The sequence below is a fragment of the Westerdykella ornata genome (genome assembly GCF_010094085.1).
Source record: "Westerdykella ornata strain CBS 379.55 unplaced genomic scaffold EI97scaffold_4, whole genome shotgun sequence".
Taxonomy (NCBI): domain Eukaryota; kingdom Fungi; phylum Ascomycota; class Dothideomycetes; order Pleosporales; family Sporormiaceae; genus Westerdykella; species Westerdykella ornata.
This window is the reverse complement of record NW_022986854.1, coordinates 631,318-652,701: the sequence shown is the minus strand read 5'-3', so window position 1 is coordinate 652,701 and position 21,384 is coordinate 631,318. Positions and strand designations below refer to the sequence as shown.

Here is a 21,384-nt window from a genome sequence, read left to right as displayed (position 1 = left end):
CTACTTTTGAGAGTCTTCCGCTCCTTAGATTGAGCAATTACTCCTCTTCTTTCCTTTCAACTCCTCGCTCAAACCCCGAAGTCGTCCCTAGCCGGAGTTCTCGAACTGCTCTCTACTTCGTCTTTGTCTACTCCCACGCCTCCCATTCCTGCAACTACTTGGCCATTCATTGCCTATCAAGCCGCCCGGCTACGCCTTAATCCAACACACGTCCCTCCTTGCTCCACTCAACTTCCCAAGTACGCCTCCGGAGCCAGAGCGTCAACTTCCTCCACCACCATGGCCACCCCAACTTCATCTCCCGTCCCTCTCCCCCCGGATTTCAATCCCTTCGAGCAACCATTCACCCTAATCGGCGGGGATGGCGTCCCCTTCAACGTCACCATGAAGGACGTCGACCACCTCCGCGAATTCGGCGTCCGCCTAGCCATCAACTACGGCACCCAGATCGGAGCCTCCATCGTCTTGTTGGTAATGCTCCTCCTCCTAACCAGACGTGAGAAGCGCCGCTCGGCAATCTTCGTCCTGAACGCCCTCTGCCTGGCCGTCAACATTGTTCGCTCCGTACTTCAGTCCCGCTACCTGACGGGCCACTACTTCAACGTCTACAGCATCCTCGCCGCCGATACTTCGCATGACACGGATGCCGACCTGGCGAATACGGTTGCGTCGAATACCATGACGTTGCTGCTTGTCATCTGCATCATGGCCTCGCTCAGCATGCAGGTGTGGGTCGTGTGCAAGACGGCTCCTACCTGGCAGCGTATCGTCATCATGTGTGTTACCACTGCCATCGCCTTGGTGGCCGTGGGATATCGCTTCGCCGTCACGGTCATCAGCAACGATTTGGCCCTCAAGGAGACGCCGTATGGCATGGTTGAATATCAATGGCTCCTGGATCAGATGAACATCATGCAAGCCGTCGCTATATGGGTGTACTGCGCCGTCTTCACGGCGAAGCTGGGCCACGCGCTGATTTCGCGCCGGAGGATGGGCATGACGCAGTTTGGGCCGATGCAGATTGTCTTCATCATGGGGGCGCAGACGATGGTGATTCCAGGTATGTCATCTCTCCACAATTTCTCCCGTCCAGTTGATTTTTCTTCTCCATCTTGACTGTCGAGGATTAAACACTGACTTATCCCAGCCATCTTCGCCGTCCTCCAATTCAACAAAGACGTGCCCGAACTCGGCTCCCAGACCCTCACCGTCGTGTGCCTCTTCCTGCCCCTCTCCGCTATCTGGGCCGGCGTCGTCGCCTCGGACAACGAACTAGGCGCCTCCTCGGGCGGCGGCGTCCATCGTCTCCTTGTGCAGGACCAATTCGGCCGTAGCTCGGGCGCTGGAAGCCCGAATAGCAGCCGCTTCATGCATGGGGGCTCGAAGGGGACGGCGAGTACGCTTGTGAGCAGTTTTGGGGCAAAGGAGATGGAGAGTCCTGTGTCGGCGGGGAAGAGGAGGGAGGGGAGGGGGGAGGGGGAAGATGGGATTTATGTGGATAGGGAGTGGGGTGTGAAGGCTGAGAGGGAGGGTGAGGGTGAGGGTGAGGGGCCGTCGAGGGAGAAAGATGCGTATGGCCACGTTTGATTGGTTTTCTGGGATTGGGATGCGATGGAGATGGTGATGGATCCTGCGCGGTATACACATTCCCATCACCCAACTCCCAAGTCTCCGTCAACCCCTCTGCGCCATGGAGCCGTGTGGTTTTGGAAAAAGAGTGTGACCACCACGGATATTTGGCCAGGTCCGTCATGGGGAGACGCCGCGCAGACATCGCTGACCGCTGCCATGCATGACCGCCCTCCGATCCCGCAGGCTTTGGGCTTTTCGTATTGTCAGTTTCCCTCTCATCTGCATGGGCATTTCCGAGATCCGCTGCTCATGGCTTAGGGCGGTCCTTTGATCTTTTCCCTCCCTTTCTTCTCACTGTCGCTCTCCTCGATTCCGGCCTCGTTAGGGTACGGTGGCTGTTTGTGTTTTGCATTGCACATGACACACATCCATTCTTTGCATGGTGGCATTTTTATTTTTGGGCACATTCTCTTCCTTTCGTTTGCTTGCGGTATTACTTCAGATACTCTTTGGTTCGCAAATGGGGAATGGTGATACGGGGCAGGTACCTCAACCTTTTTAATCCACACACATCATTGCCGCTCACGTACCAACTCCCTCCCTCCACCCCTCTTACTCATTTCTTCCTCAAACCCACAGATCTCCGTCTTTCTTTCTTTCTTTCTTCCTTCGTTCCTTTAGAAAAATCGCTATCTAGCCCACGCATATCAACCAATCCAAAACCATCAACGTGGACATCGACTGTCGACACAAGACCACTCAACTTGAGGCTTCTCATCTTTCCCCTTCCCTTCTCTTCTCATAGTCCATCTTGGATTCATTTCCCATGGAAGATAGGTTGATGCCGCGCTGAGGGCCATGTATGGCGACTTGTTAAAGCGCGAGGGTGTAGTATGTAGCTCTTACTCTAACGACAATAGACATACTACCCACATCCGTACTTTATTTACTGTGGCTATTTTTGACCATCTTGACGGTATTCACGACGTTTTGATGGGTAAGCGGTGCACAAACTCAGTTTTTTCATGGACTGGTAGTGCAGTTGGGTTTCTTCCGAATCCAAATATGGCGGGAAAAACTAGGATATGGTTTCCGTGGCGGCACATTGGGCAGGGGAGACGACTACATCACGAAGACTTCAATCACTCATGAACTGTGAGACGAGTGCGAGAGAAGAAAGAAATCAGTGTATTTCCCTCTCCTCTATCCGGTTATCGACGCCTACCAGTCCGTATATACCGGCCCAAGCAGTAAGCCTAGTATGGTAGGGCCGAAATCACGCAGAAATGCCCACCAACTAAGTGGAACGATGCAGTTTCGTAGGAGTCGTCAGGAATCGTAACTGCCATGAGGTAGGAAAGGGTCTAGATGCGTAGTCGGCTGTGCTTATTCGAACCATGTCACGCGCCAGATCATCCATACCGCCAACCAAGACCAGTCCCAGACATTGTCGAGCACACTTTTTACCCTTCGCGGGTGTGCTCCGGATCACGGCAGTCCATGCCCCAGACATTCTGCTGGAAAGCGCCCTCATTGACAAAGTTGCCCGCATTCTCGTAGACTGTTCTCATCATCAGTATAGATCCCCAGATTCACTGCTCGGCGATCAACTTACAACAATACAGGCGGCCAGGGAAGTCGCAAGTGGCGTCGGGGCAATGGGCCAAGGCGCAGCCGATACGAGACGAGTCGCGCCAGACCATCTGAGTGAAGTGGCCCCACGCCGCCTCGTAGTGCGGGTTGTGGTACGGGTACTTGAGTTCCTCCTCGTGCCAGCCGTGGACGACCTGGCGGGCAAACTCGAGCCAATCCTCGTAGGTCCGGGGAGAAGGACCTACAGCGGACAGGTTGCTACCGGGGCGGTCCTACAGTAAACGGATCAACAGATGCTTCTTTGAATGTTGGTGGAGCAAGAAATGGGAGGTCGTACATGCTGGATCTTCTTGGTGCAAGCGTTGACGGATTGGGCGGCGGCTTTGGCCAGCTCGGGATCCCACGTGAGGTCCTGGGCGCAGTGGATGCGGCGCCAGTACCAGTGAGCATCCAGGATGCGGCCGATGAAGTTGGGGTCGTCGAGCTTGGGGACATTGGCATCCTTGACGGGTTCGGCGAGGGCGGAGACTTGGTGAACATCGGTGGGGGCGGCCTTGACGGCGGAGGCGACTGCCAGGGCGAAGAGAACCGGGATTTTCATCTTGACGCAGAGATAGGAAGGAGCGACTGAAAGTGGGAGGTTGGAAAGGAGCGAATAAGAAAGGAGTGTAAAAGTGTAAAGGAAGGTTGTGGTGGAGGGAGAAGGGAGGAGAAGGAGGAGGGAGAGGCGGGAGCACGAGTGTTTTATAAGATGGGCGTGACTTCCTGTTCCGTCTCCGCCCACCGCCATATTCTTCACCATGGTTCCTGCAACCCCGGTCACCGCAAATCTGCCCAGCCGCCCCAAGTGGAGGCACTTGCTGCGACATTGAGTGACTTCGATCTGGGAGATTTGATATCGTTTGCATCCGCGCCGGTGAACGCTTCCGTTTGACAATGACCTTGTTTCCCGCCTAGCTTTGGGCCACAGCGGTCAAGGCGTCGAGCATTGCCGCACCTCAACGTCTGTGGACACCCACTCAAAAGGCGCCGTGGCAAGACGCACAGTCGAGCATGGGAAGCACAGCTCTCAACCATCTCCCGTCTGTTGCTTCAGTGAGTTGCACAAAGGTGCCTTCTTCCAGACCACCCCGAAGAGGGAATGACCACGAGCTGCCCATTCCACCACCATGTGCAAGTCCTTTCCGTGTTTCAAACTTCGAAGTTGGAGCAGGGCTTCCGAGAATTGCATGGCTTGAGTACGATCGGGATTGTTTAACTTCTCCGGAGCATGTGGGAATGGAGGAGGCATTGTACCTTGGCTGGTTTGACCGTCCTCGAATGATCTTTTGTACATCTCACCGACGAGGAAAGGAGGCTCAAAGTCCGAGTTTGCAGTGGTTTGAGTGTCTGTGTGCTCCTCTTTCTGCGTAGTCTTATCCCGCTCAGTGCCATTGTGCAAGTCGGATAGGTCCATTCGATGGGTACTCACTGCCCGCTTGCTGAGGAATTGCTAAGAATTGTCGAGAAAAATGAGTCCAATGAGAACCACAAAGATCCTCTGTTATTGAGTGGCTTAGGCCTTCGAAGCCTCTCCAAGACTCAGAGGCGAGGTCACGTGCCACGAGGAGGTGGGAGGTTCCGCAAGATGACCGAAAGACCAGGGCCATTTCAGCGTCGAAATGCGTAACCATATTCGCTAGAAAACAGACATCAGCATAAACACTCCTAGAAATTGTACAATCGTGTATCGTAGGACGCTCACTTTTCCTTCAGCCTTTTCGCTGGCCGGCCTATCAAAGAATCGTCGGGAAGACCGCTTCTCTTGGTACCCGGCAGGCTGGACGTGCGAATGTCGTTATCCTCCGAGCTCACCCTCCTGCACGGATACTTGATCTTGGAGCCCTCGAAGCAATTGTCCGACGGCTTCTCTCCCGTGGTGAAATAGGGATGCTGGAGCGCCTTCTCGGCAGTCAGGCGCTTCTGCGGATCGTACTCGAGCAGCTGTTGGAGGAGCAAGAACCCTTCCGGACCTGGAGAATCGACAGACGAGCCGGGCGGGTACTGGTTGTTCTTGAGGCAGTTCTGATACCAATTCTCCAGGCCCTGAGGCCGGTGCAGGCGTGGATTCCCGGCAGCTAGGGATGACAGCTGGCCAAACTCGGGCATGGCGGCCAAGAGAGGCCAGCGTTCTTTGCTGGGCATACCCAGGATCTCGACAATCTTCTGCATTTGGTTCCGCTGGAAGGGGACGGATTTCTTACTGTCCATTTTGGCTTCCTCGCCTTTGAAAATGGGCCGCAAGGACAGCAGCTCTGCGAATATGCACCCCACGGCCCACAGGTCAACAGCTGGCGTGTAGTGGCGGGCCCCCAGTAGAAGTTCCGGAGCTCGGTACCAGATGGTCACGACGACCTTGTCGCCGGTGAACAAGGAATGCAACGGTTTGTAGAACAGGCGTGCCAATCCCAGGTCGCCGATTTTGACCTTTCCTGCGCTGGTGACCATGATGTTGGCAGGCTTCAGGTCGCGATGCATGGTCCAGTTCCGATGCAAGTAGAGCAGGCCCTGCAGGAGTTGATACAAGATGGACTTGATGGTACGAGCGGGGATGGCCTGTCGCTGTGTCTGGTTGTGGTGGTGTATGATTTGAAGCAAATCGTGTTCGGCATATTCGAAGACGATGAAGATGCACTTTTCCTCGAGGATGATCTCGACCGTGTGCACGACGTTGGGGTGCGACAGCTCCGTGCACAGGGCCATTTCTCGTATTGCGGATTGTGAGATTCCTGAATACTGAAGTTCTCCCTCTTTATCCGGCTTGAACCTGTGACATGTCAAAATGATTTTCTTTCTTTAAGAGTAGGTTCCTGGAGTCACTTTTTGATGGCGAACTCGCCAACGCGGCCGTTCCGGCCCTCGGCTTTGTACACCCGGCCATAGGTACCACTGCTAATGAAGCCCACGATTTTGTAGCGCTCGTTCACGCGCTTCTTGGTGTGGTAGCCGGAGAACATGGCTTGGGCAGAATCCGAGGGATCTGGTCAGGACGATAAGATAAAGAATTTTAATAAGGGGCTGTGACAAGGAAGAGAGTTAGGAACATGAAGCAATAGGAGAAACCTTCAATGTGAAAGTTGCTGGGTTTCTGCTGGGATCAAAATGGATATAAAAGAATATGGAGATGTGCAGGAGCCGAGAAATAATGTTTATGGAGAATTCACGATGTGGCCAACTTGAAGGTCAGGAGGTGCATGCGCCACCCGATGTCAAATCCACAACGGAGATAGCATGGCAGAAGGGCAGCAAACGCGAGCTGAAGAAAACAAACGGCGAGGCAAGAAAATGGGTACAGAGTATAAAAAGAAACGGAGCATACCCTGAACTTTGGATAGGGCGCAGCGCAGGGCGGCTCGCGCGGAGGCGGCGACTGATGGCGGGTGTGCAGGAGTCGTACCGGTAGTCGACGGCGGAGGAGTCGGCGAAGGACAATTCATCTTCCGCAAACGAGTCGCGACAAGTCATCAACCCGTCGGCAATGGCGCGCAGGTCCGCCGCGGAAGGCTGCCGGTCGATCAATGTGGAGCGAGCCTGTTGTTGGGCTGCTGGGGGGAGGCCGGTGCAGGGCAGCGCTGTGGTGGGAGCTCGACAGCTGCGGTACTGATATCTGATGGCTGGATAGGGATCGTTATTGCTGCAGCATATGCGCTGCAATAAATATGCAGAAGAGGGGCTCTGGGAAGCGTCGGTTGCTCCATCTGCGGAGTTGTTGTGCTCACTCTGCTGACGGCTGAATGTCGTTGCTTGCTTCCCAGATTGGTGGTGTTGCATTTGATGGACGGCTCGTCGCTGACCCTCACCCGTCGTCGTTTCCCAACCTCCTCCTATCCCTCCTTCTGCAGATGCCACCCGTCGTCAAAGACTCGCAGGCCCAACATACCTTCGTTTGGACGTCTCACGCCGCATTCCGTTCCGTTACTCAATGACCGCTACATAGGCGTTTCTAAGTAGGCCTCGCGCAGGCCGTGAAGCCAGGTGCGACATCCCCCTCACTGCACGTTGCACCACCACCCTATCTCCCTCCGCACCAAGGGTCCTGCTACATGAGGGCCAAAACACCACAAGATCACCAACCGTTGCTAACACACCGGACGCAGTATTCTTCTTTCACATAGCTTGTATAGCCTATCCAGCATCCGTCTTGCGCATTTCCACGCACACCCCACGCACACCATGACCGATCCTCGAACATGGCTCCGGGGCCTCACCCCCTACTTCATCTACACCCTCTTCGTGGCAACCCTCGGCCCCTTACTCTTCGGTTTTCACCTGGCAGAACTCAACGCTCCTGAAGATGTCATCCGCTGCAAGAAAGGGTCGATCCGAGCGGCTGCTGCCGGCCTCCCACAATGTATCCCCATGACCCCCACCGAATGGGGCGTAGTCGGGTCCACGTATACGCTTGGGGGACTTATCGGCGCGCTCTCCGCCGGTCCTCTCGCAGGACGCTATGGACGGAGGAGGACGATGCTGCTCACGACGCTGTTCTTCTCGCTGGGCCCCATCTTCGAGGCTCTAACTTTCAACATCTCCGTCATGGCAGTAGGGAGGTTGATATCTGGTCTGGGCGCAGGAGGATCAGTCGTCGTTGTGCCCATCTACATTTCGGAGATTGCGCCGCCTGCGGAGAAAGGCTTCTTTGGGACCTTTACACAGATTATGTGTAATGTTGGCATTCTGCTCACGCAATTGCTGGGCTACTTTTTGAGTCGGGGTCAGTCTTGGAGGATCATTTTGGCCGTCGGAGGCGCGATTGGTGTAGTACAGGGCCTGGGGTTGTTGTTGACGGTTGAGAGTCCGAAATACGTGGCAGACCATGGGGATCCCGTCCAAGCCAAGAGGATTCTTAGGAAGATCAGGGGTAGCAATTACGACGTCGATGAGGAAATGAGTGCTTGGGGTGTGGCGGGCACAGACGATCCCGTTGGTAGGTCCGCTACTTTACACCCTATGGAATGTCACTTACTCTCTCACAGGCGAAGAGCAGGCCCTGTTGCGAGAGGAAGACGGCACGCAACTTCGGACCGAACCCTCAGCATCGAAACGGGGCTCCAACCATGAGGCCACGTTGAGCATCATGCAGGTGCTTCGTCATCCAGATCATTACAGGGCCGTCATTGCCGTAATCATGATCATGCTTGCCCAGCAACTCAGCGGTACTGTTCCCCGAAACTTCCCACACGATTCGCCTTTACTGATGAACATCCACCAGGCATCAACAGCATCGTCATGTACGGCGTCTCCCTCCTTGCCACCCTTCTGAAATCCAACTCGGCCCTCCTCAACCTTGCCGTCTCAGCCCTCAACATCATCGTCACTGCCGCCGGAGCACCCCTTGTCGAACGTCTTGGCCGAAAGACATGTCTTCTCAACTCCCTTGCTGGCATGGGAATCAGCTCGCTGCTCCTCGCCATCGGCATCACCAGATCTATTAGTATTCTCTCTGCAGTCGCCGTGCTACTATTTGTAGCCAGCTTCGGACTTGGTCTGGGGCCGATCCCATTCATCCTGTCGAGCGAATTGGTAGGGTCAGAGGCTGTAGGGTCCACCCAGAGTATTGCATTAGCCGCAAACTGGATCGCGACGTTTCTCGTTGCTCAATTTTTCCCCTTGGCCAGTGCGGCGCTCCATGGGAACGTATATTTCATTTTTGCGGCGCTGTCTGCATTCTTCTTCCTCTTCATTGGATGGTATGTCCCAGAGACGAAAGGCAAGAAGAATGCGGATGAGGTCTGGGGCAGAGAACGTCGCGTGGACTGAGGGGAGACAAGGTCCGAGGAATCGGAGTCAATCAGTGTAGTGACTCGGAAGAGTGATGATCGAGGGGCATATCGGACTTAGCAGCGTAACACCTGCATCAAGTCAGTTAAATGGCTTACAATACATGTGCCATCCCATTCCATCTCACTTTGTCCATGACAATTCCTGGGTGATGACGGGGGAATTGCTGACAATCGGCGTGATGCTTAGTCATTCCTCCACGTTCGGTGGTGTCGGCCGGGTAGGCGCAGTTCCGACTCGGATTGCCCCGCGAAAGTCGTCGACCTCGGTGCCATTCTTCTCGAACTTGCCCTCCTCCAATGCGGATATTGCAACTTTTACCATTCCCACCACCGGACTGACCCTCCTTATTCTTCCCTCCTTTACACATCCCTACGCATCGCTCCGCTTTCTTCTCTCGCTCAACCCAACTAATTCCCGGCATGACTGAACTTCCTAGCCATGCCTCCCCAGGCCTTCCTCCCCTCCAATCCCCCCAACCATTCCGGTCCCCTCGGTCTGACCACTTCAACTTCTCGGATCAGAGCCTCTCCTCAGAGTCTCAATCGAGATTGCTACCCGCCGGCACCGGTCATATCCCAGCGCCAATCGCGTCCCAACCGTCCCACGTCGGCCCTCCCCCCTCCATCATCTCCCCAGCCTTCACACCCCCCGCGACCCCCGGCACCTCGACACCCTCTCACCCGCGGCCTCCCCGCTCCGTCCCCGTAGATACCTCGCTATCACCAGAAACCCCGCGACCCGAACTCCTCGAGACCCTTCCCGTCGTAGAATGCGAAGTCCGCGCGCGCATCCCCACCACCACCGGCCACGAGATGTGGCTGCACGTGTACCGCAACAACGTCGACACCAAGGAGCATCTCGCGATCGTATTCGGGAACCAGATCCGCTCGCGGAGTCTGGATGCAGAGCGCCCGGGGGAGACGGAGCTGGATCGCATGACGAGGGGCGCGTACGTGGGGAGATTATATCCCGGCCGGACGAGTTCGCGCGTCGAGCAGATTAAGCGGGCGGAGACTTCGAAGTCTAGTACCTCCTCCACATCTACCACTACTACCACTACTGGAGCAGTAAAACCGCCTTCAGTAACCGATTCCGATTCCACGGCCGTAGCGAGCGGACGACGATCCCCGTCGGCCTCATCAACGACGTCGTCCCTCTCCGGCGACCACGCCCAACCTACTACTACTACTACCTCGACATCCTCCCTTCCCCTCGTGCGCATCCACTCGGAATGCTACACGGGCGAAACCGTCTGGTCCGCGCGCTGCGACTGCGGCGAACAACTCGACGAAGCCGCGCGCCTCATGGCGGACCCCACGCTCTCCCCGTCGGGCGGCTGCATCATCTACCTGCGCCAGGAAGGCCGGGGCATCGGCCTGGGCGAGAAGCTGAAAGCGTACAATCTCCAGGACATGGGCCACGACACGTACGAGGCCAACATCATGCTGCGGCACCCCGCGGACGCGAGGAGCTATGGCTTGGCGACGGCCATGTTGATGGATCTGGGGTTGGGCGGCGAGAGGGGGATCCGGCTTTTGACGAACAATCCCGATAAGGTGAGGGCGGTCGAGGGGCCCGGGAGGGAGGTCGTGGTGAGGGAGAGGGTGGCTATGGTGCCTTTGGCGTGGAGGACCAAGGGGAGGATGGGCGTCAGGGGAGAGGAGGTGGAGAGGTATTTGAGTACCAAGGTATGTTTTGGATTGGGCATATTTATTTTCTTCTTTTCTCCCTTTTTTTTTCTTTCACGTCTTATGGAATGGAACACCGCTGACGATGATGACTTGCAGATTGAGAAGTTTAAGCATATGTTGAGCTTGGATTCGAGGTAGTCCTGCCCGCATGGTATGGCACGATGGATCCTTTCTCCACGCAGTCCGGTTCCCCTCACCTTGGGCTTGGGTACTGGTACGGGGACTGGCCCGACATATTGCTTACCGTACTCCGCATCTACTCTTTCAGAGAGAACGACCTTGTATCCTTGGCAACTTCTATGTCTGCATAAAAACGGGCCGAACCGACGATCGGTTGTATACATCTGACCAGCCATCTAGTCTTCTCTTTTCCTCTTGAGCATTAGAATTCCGGGGAGTGTGTTGTATATATGCATGGTACGGCGGAGGTTTGCTGTCATCTTTTCCCTTCGCGCCCGCGTAAAGCAAAGCGAGTACAGTAGAGGGCGGAGAATCGCGTGATAGAGTTAGATACCACCATGTACAAAGCGAGAATCTGTTGCCATTCCATAGAAATGGGTGCCGGATCCCATGGTCCTGAAAGCAAAATATCCGTGAGGCACTGCACTGCGTTATGACGACACCCGATTTACCTCTAAAGCTAGCTCGACATCGAGTATGATTTTCTGTATTTTCTATATTTTCTCTTCCTAAACGAGGGACTCGTCCCCTTTACTAGATCCCAGGCTCACCAACACCCCACCAGCGAGTATGATTTTCTCGTCTTCCCTTCCCTTCCCCCCAGTCACTCACTACCCGCGCAAAACAAGAAACGAAAGGAGGAAACAGTAAACATTCTGAGATACACTTGCCCCAGGAAGCTTAAAGGTGCGTCGACACCCTGCAACTGGGTCGTAGTGGCTGCGCCTTGAGACGGACGCTACCCGTGCATTGTTTGCTCGACCTCAAGCCAGACCCGTCCTCCGTTCCGTCTGCCCACGTGTGGGAAACGTGCATGGATCTTGATCTCGTGGCGACTGGTCGAGGAGGTGATAGAGGCTGTGGGTGGATAAAGACCCTGGATGTCGATATCAAGAAGATGCTGCCAATGGGCCCGGCCGCAGTACCAAGGCCGCTCCGTGCTCGCCCTAGGAGCTTACAAGATGCCGTCGGCACCTTGACAAGGCAGTAATCGGGCATACGGCGAGGTCTACTTGGGCGTTGTGATGCTGCTCAGTGCTAAGAAACAGTGCTTGCGGATCGCCACTCTCAATCAATCGTAGGCCCCACCACCAATCTGACTAGCAAATGCCGTGGAAACACTTCGAGTGTCGTCATCATCGAAATGTCCGAGGCCGCGTAGAGCACGGTTGCTGCCAAACCCAGTGCCGACATGGTCGTTGCGCGACCGGGTAGATTCGACGAAGCGGTTCAAGCGATCCGATTGACTCATCGAAGTTGGCTTGTGGTAGTCGTTGATGGTCAAGCCCGTGAGGCTGATGCCTCCTGGGCCGTCAGTGATTGTGCTTCGATTGTCCGTCAATTCACTGGCTGCAACGGATTCACCAGCGACACTTCCAGGGGCAGTCTTGCGATTAGGTCCAGGCCCGGCACGTCCAGGCAGCGGCCAGTTCTCTTGGAAATTCTGGAACACTGGTGGGAAGTTGGTGATACCGACACCACCAAGAGCAGACGAGTGGACCGATGAAACATCATCAGGGATGTAACCCACTATGGACCCCGTGTCGTTGTACTCCTGGCGAGACGGCTTTGCCCCGTTCCAGCCTTGACGAGCAGCCGTCATTTGGTTGGCATGCTGGAAAGCCATCTGGTAGCGCTGGGGCCCACGGTAGGTCTGCTTCGGACGGCCGAACTGCAAAAGGGAGACCTGGAGATTGTTCAAGGGACCTTCGACAAGACAGTTGCGTTCCTTGAAGTGAACAAGCAGGTGATGCCACAAGGGATGTTTGGACAGTACTTTCGGGTTGCCAAGAATGACCAGGCCATACTTGGCTCGGGTAAGGGCAACGTTGAGACGTCGAGGATCGCTCAAGAAGCCAATACCTTGGTGGTCGTTGGAACGGACGCAGGAGAGGATGATGAAATCCTTCTCACGACCTTGGAAGGCATCGACCGAAGCAACTTCCACCTCCTTGTAGTTCTCCTTCTTGAAGGTGCCGGTAGCCTGCATGGAGCTAACCACGTAGCTGCGCTGTCCCTCATATGGTGTAATGATGCCGATGGCACTTGGCTGGACGCCTGCCTTGAAGAAGCGCGTCACAATCTTCTCGACATTGGACGCCTCCGTGCGGTTGAGGTATGATGTTCCAGACGCCGAGATTTCTTCAGCACCAATGTTGGACCAAAACATCATTGGGTTGTCTGCGACCGGCCATGGGAAGTCCACGTCGCGGCGCAAACGTTGTTCCCTAGTGACGCCGTTCTGCAAAGAACCTTCGTAGAACATATTGGAGGGGAACTCGGACAGGCAAGGGTGCATACGGTATTGCACCTGGAGTCGGATTGGATTGCATCCGAGGATGACCAGACGCTCGAATAGAGACTGATTGAGGCCGGCAGTAGCAGCCTTCTTGTTCATGATAACCGGTCCCAGCTGCTGGTGGTCGCCGACGAGTACCACCTGCTTGCACCCGAGAACAAGGGGAATCATACATTCTGGTTCAGCGGACTGCGTGGACTCATCAATGAGGACCGTTCTGAAGCTCATCTTGGACAACCGGGGGTCACCCGCACCCACGCAGGTACAACAGATAACGTCTGCTGCATTAAGGATCTCCCGCTCAGCAGCGCGTGTCAATTGCTTAAACTTCTTCTCATCTTGACTGGACAACTCGCCAACATCGTTCTTCAGCTGGTTCAGCTTGTTGAGTTCGACGTTGGTATCGTTCATGCGGACTTGCTCATGCAGAGACAAAAATCCAACAGAAGACTCGACATCCTCCCTGGACTTGGCTGTTACACGGACTGTCTTGAGGCCTGTACGATGGATACGCTCGCAGAGCTGATCGACGGCCACATTGGAAGGTGCACACACCAACACTGGGCCACCGCTGATCTTGGACAAGTGGTAGATGATGGTCGCTGAGGTGACAGTCTTGCCAGTACCTGGGGGCCCCTGAATCAAGCTCAAGGGTTTCTGCAAGACACTCTTGACAGCATTGATCTGACTGGGATTCAGCTCGGGAAGGCCAGGAACATTGAACTTCTTCGGCATCTGTATCTTCATTGGAGCGACGCCAACCTCGTGACCAAGCAAACGGTGGAAAATATATCCTGAGACGCTCATCTCATCGATGGCGAAGGTCTTCATGGCATGCTGCATACGGTCAAAGGAGGTCGCTTTCCAAACGTAGTCGGCGCTGAAGTTATGGGTGCAATCCGTGGGAACAGACTTGTGGTCTCCCTTTGTTCGTAACTCAATGGTAACTTCGTCGGATTGATTGTTCGGGATCTTGATCACATATCCGACACCCTCCCAGTGAGGGCGAAGCTCCCCGGTGTACCGCAAGCGCATCTCGTCACCGACAGCTAGCTTAACGTCACCGAGTTCAAGCTTAGGGAGGATAAAGCTGGCCGTGTGTTTGTTATTGAGCGCCATATCCCAGCGGACAATGAGGTTATCTTGGGACTGGGATTCTTTGAGCTTCCGGTCATAGTCGGCCTCAATCTTGACAAGGGGGCCGAATACGTTCTGGTATTGGAATGCATCGTCGTAGCGAAGAAGAACCTTGGCGATGACCTCCTCCTGCCCAGCGCCTTTCTCCAAGTCGGCAATGGTTGCGTTTGCGTTGTCTTTCCACAATTCCTCTAGCTTCGCAATCATTTGGGGGCTGAGATGGCGAGCACGCAGCTGTTCCTGATCGGACGGCGCAGGAACCAGCCAAGAAAGAAAAGAACGATCCTCAATCAGGGGCTGCCATCGCGAAGTGTCCCACGTCATATCTTTCTGGGATGGCATGGCTGCACACGGTTGGCGGCAGAGCAGCACAACGACGGTATCCGACTTAGCCGGGATAAAGCCGAGAAGAAAGACGTTCTTGGTTCCGCAATTATAGCACTCAAGCGTGGTGTCGCCGAGCGAAGACTTCGGGTGAAGCTGGACTTCCTTGTGGCGGGCGCGGACAAGGTGGTTGATGATATGCGACGACGACGTATTTCCACGGGCGCTGCAGAACCACTTATTACACGAGAGACACTTTACGACGCTGCTAGGGTTGTGGATGCCGCAATACCTGTGTATGTTGATCAGCAGCTGTGAGGCATTTCGCATAGGCATCCTACTTACGCGCACGCATGAGGCGGAAGTTCAACGTCGTCATCGACCTTGGCTCCAGCCTTTCCGTTTGCACCGTCTACGGGCATGCTGACCATGCTCTCCATATCCTCATCGTCATAGATATCAGTCTCCTCATCGTCGTCGACTCGTCGCCGGCGGGGGCCTGTCAGGGTGCTTCGTGAGAGATTCCCTTCCAGGATGCTGTCATCGTCGTGACCACCAGCGTTGATGGTAGCTGCAGAATCGGAAACCAGATGGTTACCCATGTGGTTGAAGGCACCCTCCATGGTGGGTAACGGAGGGCGGTGAGAGCGGTAATTCGTGGGTTGCGTCTATGCGTAGGAAAGTATTGGGCGGCGGGGTTGCGAGTTGGGAGGACCGCAAGCGCGGGCACAGAGAGTGAATCGATGTCAGGCCCGGTGAGCTCGTTCAGACCATCTCACAGCCTTCAAAGCAAGTCAACGAAGGGAGGTGGTTGCGGAAATGTTCAAGGTGGCGATTGTATGGGCGTCGTTGGTTGTTGACGATGATACTAGGGCTTGTCGTGCGAAATGTCGGTAGTCGGGGAAGATCGCTCGAGTGCCAAGGCGGGTCCGTGCGACCAAAGCTTCTCTCCACTACAACGATCAACGTCGCCCGAGTTACAGACACCATCGACGTCAACATTCCCATCAATGCATCCACCAGCCATGCAGACAGAGGATGTACACATCCTAACGACATTCATCTATCGGGTCTTAATTGGTCCATCGAACCAATAAAAATGCTCCAGTTAGTGGAGCTCCGGACTCACCTCGATACACCAAACATGAACCTCCCGAACTATGGTGATAGCACGTTGTTCTATGAGGAAGGGATTTTAATGTTTTTAGAAAAACATTCGTCACCCCTTCAATCCCTGCCTCACTGTTGTCGCTCAGTTGATATTGTAGTTCTACGCGGACCTCATCAACCACGCCAGTCCAATTCGTACTCAACGAAGTCACTTGGTTCATGTCAAACTCACTGACGAAGAGCAGAAAAAAGAGGTGCAAAGATGAGGGCCAGCCACTGCCTGCAACTCACGAAAAATGAGGATGCCGTTATTTGAACAGCATGCCGTTGACCTGGCCATACCCGCGTCCCATTTGAATCCTGGAAGCGAACAGCGGGTTTTCTTTCTGGTTCAGGGTTAAGAGGTATGGGAATGTACCGGTACATGAATCTACTATGCCAGGCTGGTATGCTGTCTCAGCCGTCTCAGCAAACGTATTCCGTGCCACAACCGGTGTAATACGACCGGATGCATCCCCGCACGCCCCCAAACCTTCCTCGGTGCCACGGCATACGCGTGGGCATCAGCACAACGACACCTCAGTGGCTAGCCAACGCTCGTCTCCCAGGTTCATCTTGCAGTGCGGGACTGGCCGAGGGATCGAACGAACCTAAACATTATTTCCAGCGTTGCAAAGTGCGGGGTGCATGAGTGGCGCCAACTCCTGGTCAGCCCGCCAAGTGGTAGGGTTAGACTCCACCACGCCCTTCCTCCATCAATGTGTCAAGGATGGCGGAAAGTGAAGATTGCCTACGAGGTTTTACATGGATTGTATATTGCTCTGCAAGTCGCAAACGAGCAGAAGCAATATCGCATCGCTTTGGCACCAATCATTCTTTCGCCGACCTGGCAGGAGGACGTCTGCTGCACGCTCTGCTCCTCAAAGAGAAATGATCCGTCAACCGAATTGCTCCAGGCGGCGTAGCCTTTCCCGCCGTCTTTCGGCTCCTTTGTCAGCGTCCTCACCATACCAGTGGTCCGGTCCCTCCTTGAAGGGGAATTTCATTACGCAAGAAGCTACCTACTACTTCCTCCGGCCATCCCTGATCACTGTTCCATTGGGATAGCATGGCTGTGTTTGCAGCCGTGTTTTCATTCTGGCATGCTAGCCAACTTTGGACCTGCAGAAGATCACTCGGCCACGTATAAGCGAACCATCTTCTGCGAGCCCATGCAACATCCCACGTTCGCTTCCGGATTGAGCATCTACTGTGTGATATTTTACGATCCCACTTCCTCTCTTCGCGGAAAGGGCGCTTAAACCCGAATTGCTTTGATGGTTGCTTGCCTGGACCACAGAGGATGGGTGACGGAAGTCTTGGGGAAGTAGCAAGCAGGTCAAGTGGCACACAGCGGACAGTCATGACTCCTGTCTTCTGCATTCCAAGTTAGGGCGGAAACTTTGATGCGTACATCTTCTTCACGGCTATCCGTCACCCACCCCGGTTCCCTTCTCTTCTGTTAGAAGCAATCCGCAGTCGCGGCTGAATGTTATTCAACGTACGAAACGGAAATAGCCGCACCATCCTGTCGTTGTCCCGGTCGGAAGAACATGCCTGAATGAGCGATTTGTAGTCACAGCAAAACCGATGATTGCAGTCAGCTTGCGTATACAAGGGGTGACCGGAACGCTGTCAGAGCTGGTCATGCAGCATTGCAGGTCACCAACCAAAAATTGGCGAAGTCTCGCTAACTGATGCCTCACGACGGAGGAGACCAGACGCAGGACACATTCGGTCTCCTTCCCTCATAGAGAAGGTGCAAGCTGGTGCTGACAATACTGTGGTAGATCTGTATCCAGCGGGGCCATTGGTACAAGGCATTCAGTCCCGATCATCGGAGCTGTCTCTTTTGCGCATGTTCCCACACGCATGTGGTAACTGCAAATGACTACGGAGATCACCCCAGCGTTGGCTTTCTTGGATAATCTCTAGGCTGCTTATCAGAATTCTCACTGACCGATCAGCTCAGAACAACCCATTTATCGCTGACTTACACCGTACGATAATAGCCAAGTTCACCGCCTCTCTGTAGGCATTGTCGGATTTGTCCGACCTGCTTGCGACATGGAACTTCTGATATCTTGGCACCGCGATTTCACATACATGCAACGCAGCTACCTATCTTTAGTGACACAGTGCTTGTATGACCACTCTATCAGAGCCAGTGCTCTTACCATTCTGGCACCGTCATCCTCTCCCTCGACAATCCACGAGTCAACGATTGCAGAAAGCTGGAAGGCCGTTCGCGATCCATTGCAGCTGAACATACATAGTGCCCGAACATCCTCAATCCCCCACGTCCTCTGCTGAATGCCACCCCAACCATTGACTAACGAGCTTTCCTTCGGCTGAAAAATCAGCAATACTACGCCTACCGCTCGGGGAAACCGGTTTCAGCAAGCCACATGGCATAGAACCATGTTTGTTTGCTGCACGCCATGCATGCCGTGCATGCGTGTGGGAAGGTTTCCGAGGTCCCAGCAGCGTCGTGTCGCTCTTTGGTTCCGAACATGTTCTCCCGTTGGACTGACTCGCCTTGCATCCTTCCACTGCCAGCTGGGCTGGGGATGAAAGGGCTTCCGCAAGGAACCATACACAAACACCCCTTTTTTCGTTTCGAAAACTCCAAGTCAACGTTTCTGCGTCCCACCTGAAGTCGTTCCTCCACGACGCATGTCAGCAATGACTTGTTGAGCCTCCGTCTTACCCTCCCTCGACCGACGCATAGAAATTCAACTTAAGCCTGGGGTAGGGTCGCACGCGACGCTTTTCCCCGAAGAGGCCAGAAGCCTGCATCCCTCTGACAAACACACACGAGGAGAGCACATGGCGTATACGAAACGGATACGGCTTCGTGGGGATTTCCGGCTGCTGCCTTGCTGCCTTGCGTTAGGGCGCATGCACGTAAGAAGCGCGTCCTTATGCGCCTCACTTTTTGTCTTCCCGTGCCTAGGTACTATGGTAGGAAATTAGGTATGCGGCGTGTGCCGTGCGGGGGATGTTGGAATTTGATTGCGTTCGTGTGAGGGATGTTGGAGCGACCGAGGAGTTGCATGAGCGCCTGAACGCCATCACCATTCTTGCTACGACGTGGACATGGTGACAATGGGGCATTTTTGGTTGAGGTTGGAATTGAGTGTGTTGGTTCGGAAGGGTTGCCGGACGCCCCCAGCCAATGGGAATAGTTAGGTACGGTAACAGTTTATGTTGGCCAATGGTGTTCTGCGGTGGGTGCCTAGTTTACCATGCTGCTGTGAAAAGCTACTAACGTTGTTCTAAGCAGCGACGCGTGTATATGGGCATCGACGATGGTTCTGCGTGAGTACTCCCTTTTCGGGGTCGATTTTAGTGATTGGGGACTTGGAGGGGGGAACGTTTGTTTGATTCAGTATTCATCGTTGGAACGAATCGTTTGGTTTAGCTTGCAGATAAATTAAGACTAGGTATTTCAGTGTAAGTATAACAGACCTACCTCTAGATCTAATGAAAACCTAACGCAATCTGCCCCCTTTAAAACAAGGATGTTTAGAAGTAATCCAACTACTCTAGATTCTGGAAGTTTCCGCCGTCGTCTCACCTCCCTCCTTTCAAGCACGTAGGACTTACGAACTAGTTTTTTCCTTGACAAAGTCAATATCCTAGCGATGCAACTGCTAGTGTACTGAAGAACATGATAACGTGATGGCAGCGGTCTCTTAGAGTTCTATAGGTTAGGCGACTGTCGATTCGCAAAAGTTGATACTTCAGCACCTAAAAGTCTACGATATAATAAAGCCGTTCATCTACGTTTGTAGTATGCACTAACTAATCAACGATAGGATATCCTTACTATATGCTCGTTCCTTCTCTTATTTCTCTTTTTCCTCCCCTGTTTGCCCCTTTCCTTTTTTGATTGTCTTGTATGGTTCTGCGCATCCCCATCGCTTTCTCGTTTCCATCTCTCTTCCTCCTAGGTACTTACTCCCTCGTCCGTCTTCCCCTTGCCCATGTCTAGGCCATCTATGCCTTTTCTTGTTGCGCTGCTTCGCTCCCCCTTCCTCACCCCCCAACCCCCCTTATCGCAGTAACCCAGACAATGGGGAAAATAAATAAACATGTAGCTAGCGGTAGCACTACCATCCGAACCCCCGCAAGAGAAACACACAGGACGACAGGGCGGAGAGACAGGGGAAAAGAGTATCGAGACCCAGAGGACGTAGCAAGCAGACAGACCTACACACAGAAATGTCTTCGTACAGAACAGCCAAGTTGAAAGGAAGTCCCTGCGCGTCTGAGACGATCCATCTACACACCTATTGGACGGGCGGTAGATACGCACCATTGCCCGTAGGATATCCATGGATAACGATGCACACACACAGAGAGAGACAGATATACGCAAAGTAGTTACGCTTAGTTACTTGGTAGGAGATAGCTAGCCATCAAATACTACGTAGTAGTGCTGGTATCCTGCAGTAGGCAATCCGATTGATTCATTCCCACGACCACAACCAGGTGGTGATAATTCCCCAGAAACCCTAAAAACCGACAACCCATTCCCAATTCCCAATCCCATACCCATCTATGCAAGGTAAGAAAAAATGGCATCAACAACGATGTCTGTCCCACGAGCGCTCGCTCCCCAGCACCCACTGGCCTCGACTAGGCAAACCAGAGACCAAGGGCCGCACACAAGTAACCAGAAAAAGAATATATATAAGAAGCGAAAGAAGGAAAACGAGGTCGCAAGCATGATCTCAAGACCAGCCATTCGTCGGACCCCACATACTCCAAAGGCAAGCCAGCGCGTCGAATTCGGCTCCGGAGCCGAGAATGAATGAAAGGTGTTACAAGCAGTACGGAATACAACGACAAAAAGATAGCCTCCCAATACACACACCCACACACTGCATGAGCCTATACGACCCACACCAGTCGGGAGAAATCGCACCGAGGCCGTCATCGTCGTGTCTGCATCGTACGACGCGGAACAGGAAAACGACGCGCAAAGGTGCAGTCGGAGAAACGACCAAGTACATGAAGAGGCCGACCGGGTGGAACCTGTTCACCGGTAGCGAGCGCAGCGCTGAAGCAAGCCAATGTCTATAGTGGATATCCGTGCCATGCTCTTGAAAAGGGTGGAGGCGCCCGTGCCAACCGACCCAATAAACCCAAACGCCGCCGCCCAAATGGAAAAGGAAGGAGACGACAAGGAAAGATGCGGGCAGATGCAGAGGGTATCAGATGCGCCAGTGGAGAGGAAACGAAATATGCTCAGAGATCGGCCCAGCTAATTGCTGAGCAAGAAGAAAACAGGATTTTCGTTGTGCATATGCATCCATTGGACCACGCGTTGTAGCGAGCCATACCTGGGGTATTTCGGCGGACAGCGCGCATCTGCGTTGACGGAAGGCCGCTGTGCCACGGACGGGTAAACGGCATCGCTGTACCCGTGACCATGATGTGCGTTGCGACGTTTCGTAACAAGCGAGCTATGGAGCGGTGCACTGAACTTTTCAAGTGCCGAAGGGGATGAGATGCAAAGCGGACGTGGGAAAGCAGCAGACGACCTTGGCAATGCGGTTGAAGCTACGTTGTGACCCTCTCAGCCTCAGCACCAGTGTCCTGGCTCCT

General features: G+C 54.1%; 5 protein-coding genes across 5 annotated transcripts; 2 read left to right on the top strand and 3 right to left on the bottom strand.

Annotated features, from left to right (window-relative positions):
- Positions 1-68: 68 nt before the first annotated feature.
- On the top strand, positions 69-1,843 carry EI97DRAFT_220944 (uncharacterized protein). Its single transcript, XM_033793865.1, has 2 exons — positions 69-1,060; positions 1,148-1,843. Exons 1-2 carry the CDS (start codon positions 280-282, stop codon positions 1,585-1,587), a joined length of 1,221 nt encoding a protein of 406 aa, XP_033656375.1. The 5' UTR covers positions 69-279; the 3' UTR covers positions 1,588-1,843.
- A 1,192-nt stretch (positions 1,844-3,035) lies between these two features.
- On the bottom strand, positions 3,036-3,766 carry EI97DRAFT_372028 (PR-1-like protein; the record flags this gene model as incomplete). Its single annotated transcript, XM_033795326.1, has 3 exons — positions 3,036-3,133; positions 3,188-3,437; positions 3,503-3,766. 3 exons carry the CDS (start codon positions 3,764-3,766, stop codon positions 3,036-3,038), a joined length of 612 nt encoding a protein of 203 aa, XP_033656374.1.
- Positions 3,767-4,905: 1,139 nt separating this feature from the next.
- Positions 4,906-6,161, bottom strand: EI97DRAFT_456272 (cyclin-dependent protein kinase-like protein Ssn3; the record flags this gene model as incomplete). Its single annotated transcript, XM_033800711.1, has 2 exons — positions 4,906-5,971; positions 6,025-6,161. The coding sequence occupies 2 exons, from the start codon at positions 6,159-6,161 to the stop codon at positions 4,906-4,908; spliced, it is 1,203 nt and encodes a 400-aa protein (XP_033656373.1).
- Positions 6,162-7,377: 1,216 nt separating this feature from the next.
- Positions 7,378-10,817, top strand: EI97DRAFT_371602 (uncharacterized protein; the record flags this gene model as incomplete). The annotated part of the gene is made up of 6 exons (XM_033795306.1): positions 7,378-8,131; positions 8,181-8,360; positions 8,417-8,950; positions 9,439-10,014; positions 10,057-10,676; positions 10,776-10,817. The coding sequence occupies 6 exons, from the start codon at positions 7,378-7,380 to the stop codon at positions 10,815-10,817; spliced, it is 2,706 nt and encodes a 901-aa protein (XP_033656372.1).
- Positions 10,818-20,221: 9,404 nt separating this feature from the next.
- On the bottom strand, positions 20,222-20,868 carry EI97DRAFT_220836 (uncharacterized protein). Its single transcript, XM_033793864.1, has one exon. It carries the CDS (start codon positions 20,711-20,713, stop codon positions 20,333-20,335), a length of 381 nt encoding a protein of 126 aa, XP_033656371.1. The 5' UTR covers positions 20,714-20,868; the 3' UTR covers positions 20,222-20,332.
- Positions 20,869-21,384: the final 516 nt, after the last annotated feature.

Coding starts and splice junctions, on each gene's coding strand:
- EI97DRAFT_220944 (XM_033793865.1), top strand. CDS start 280: ATGGCCACCCCAACTTCATCTCCCGTCCCTCTCCCCCCGGATTTCAAT. Junction 1,061..1,147: donor GCAGACGATGGTGATTCCAG/GTATGTCATCTC, acceptor GACTTATCCCAG/CCATCTTCGCCGTCCTCCAA.
- EI97DRAFT_220836 (XM_033793864.1), bottom strand. CDS start 20,713: ATGACGGCCTCGGTGCGATTTCTCCCGACTGGTGTGGGTCGTATAGGC.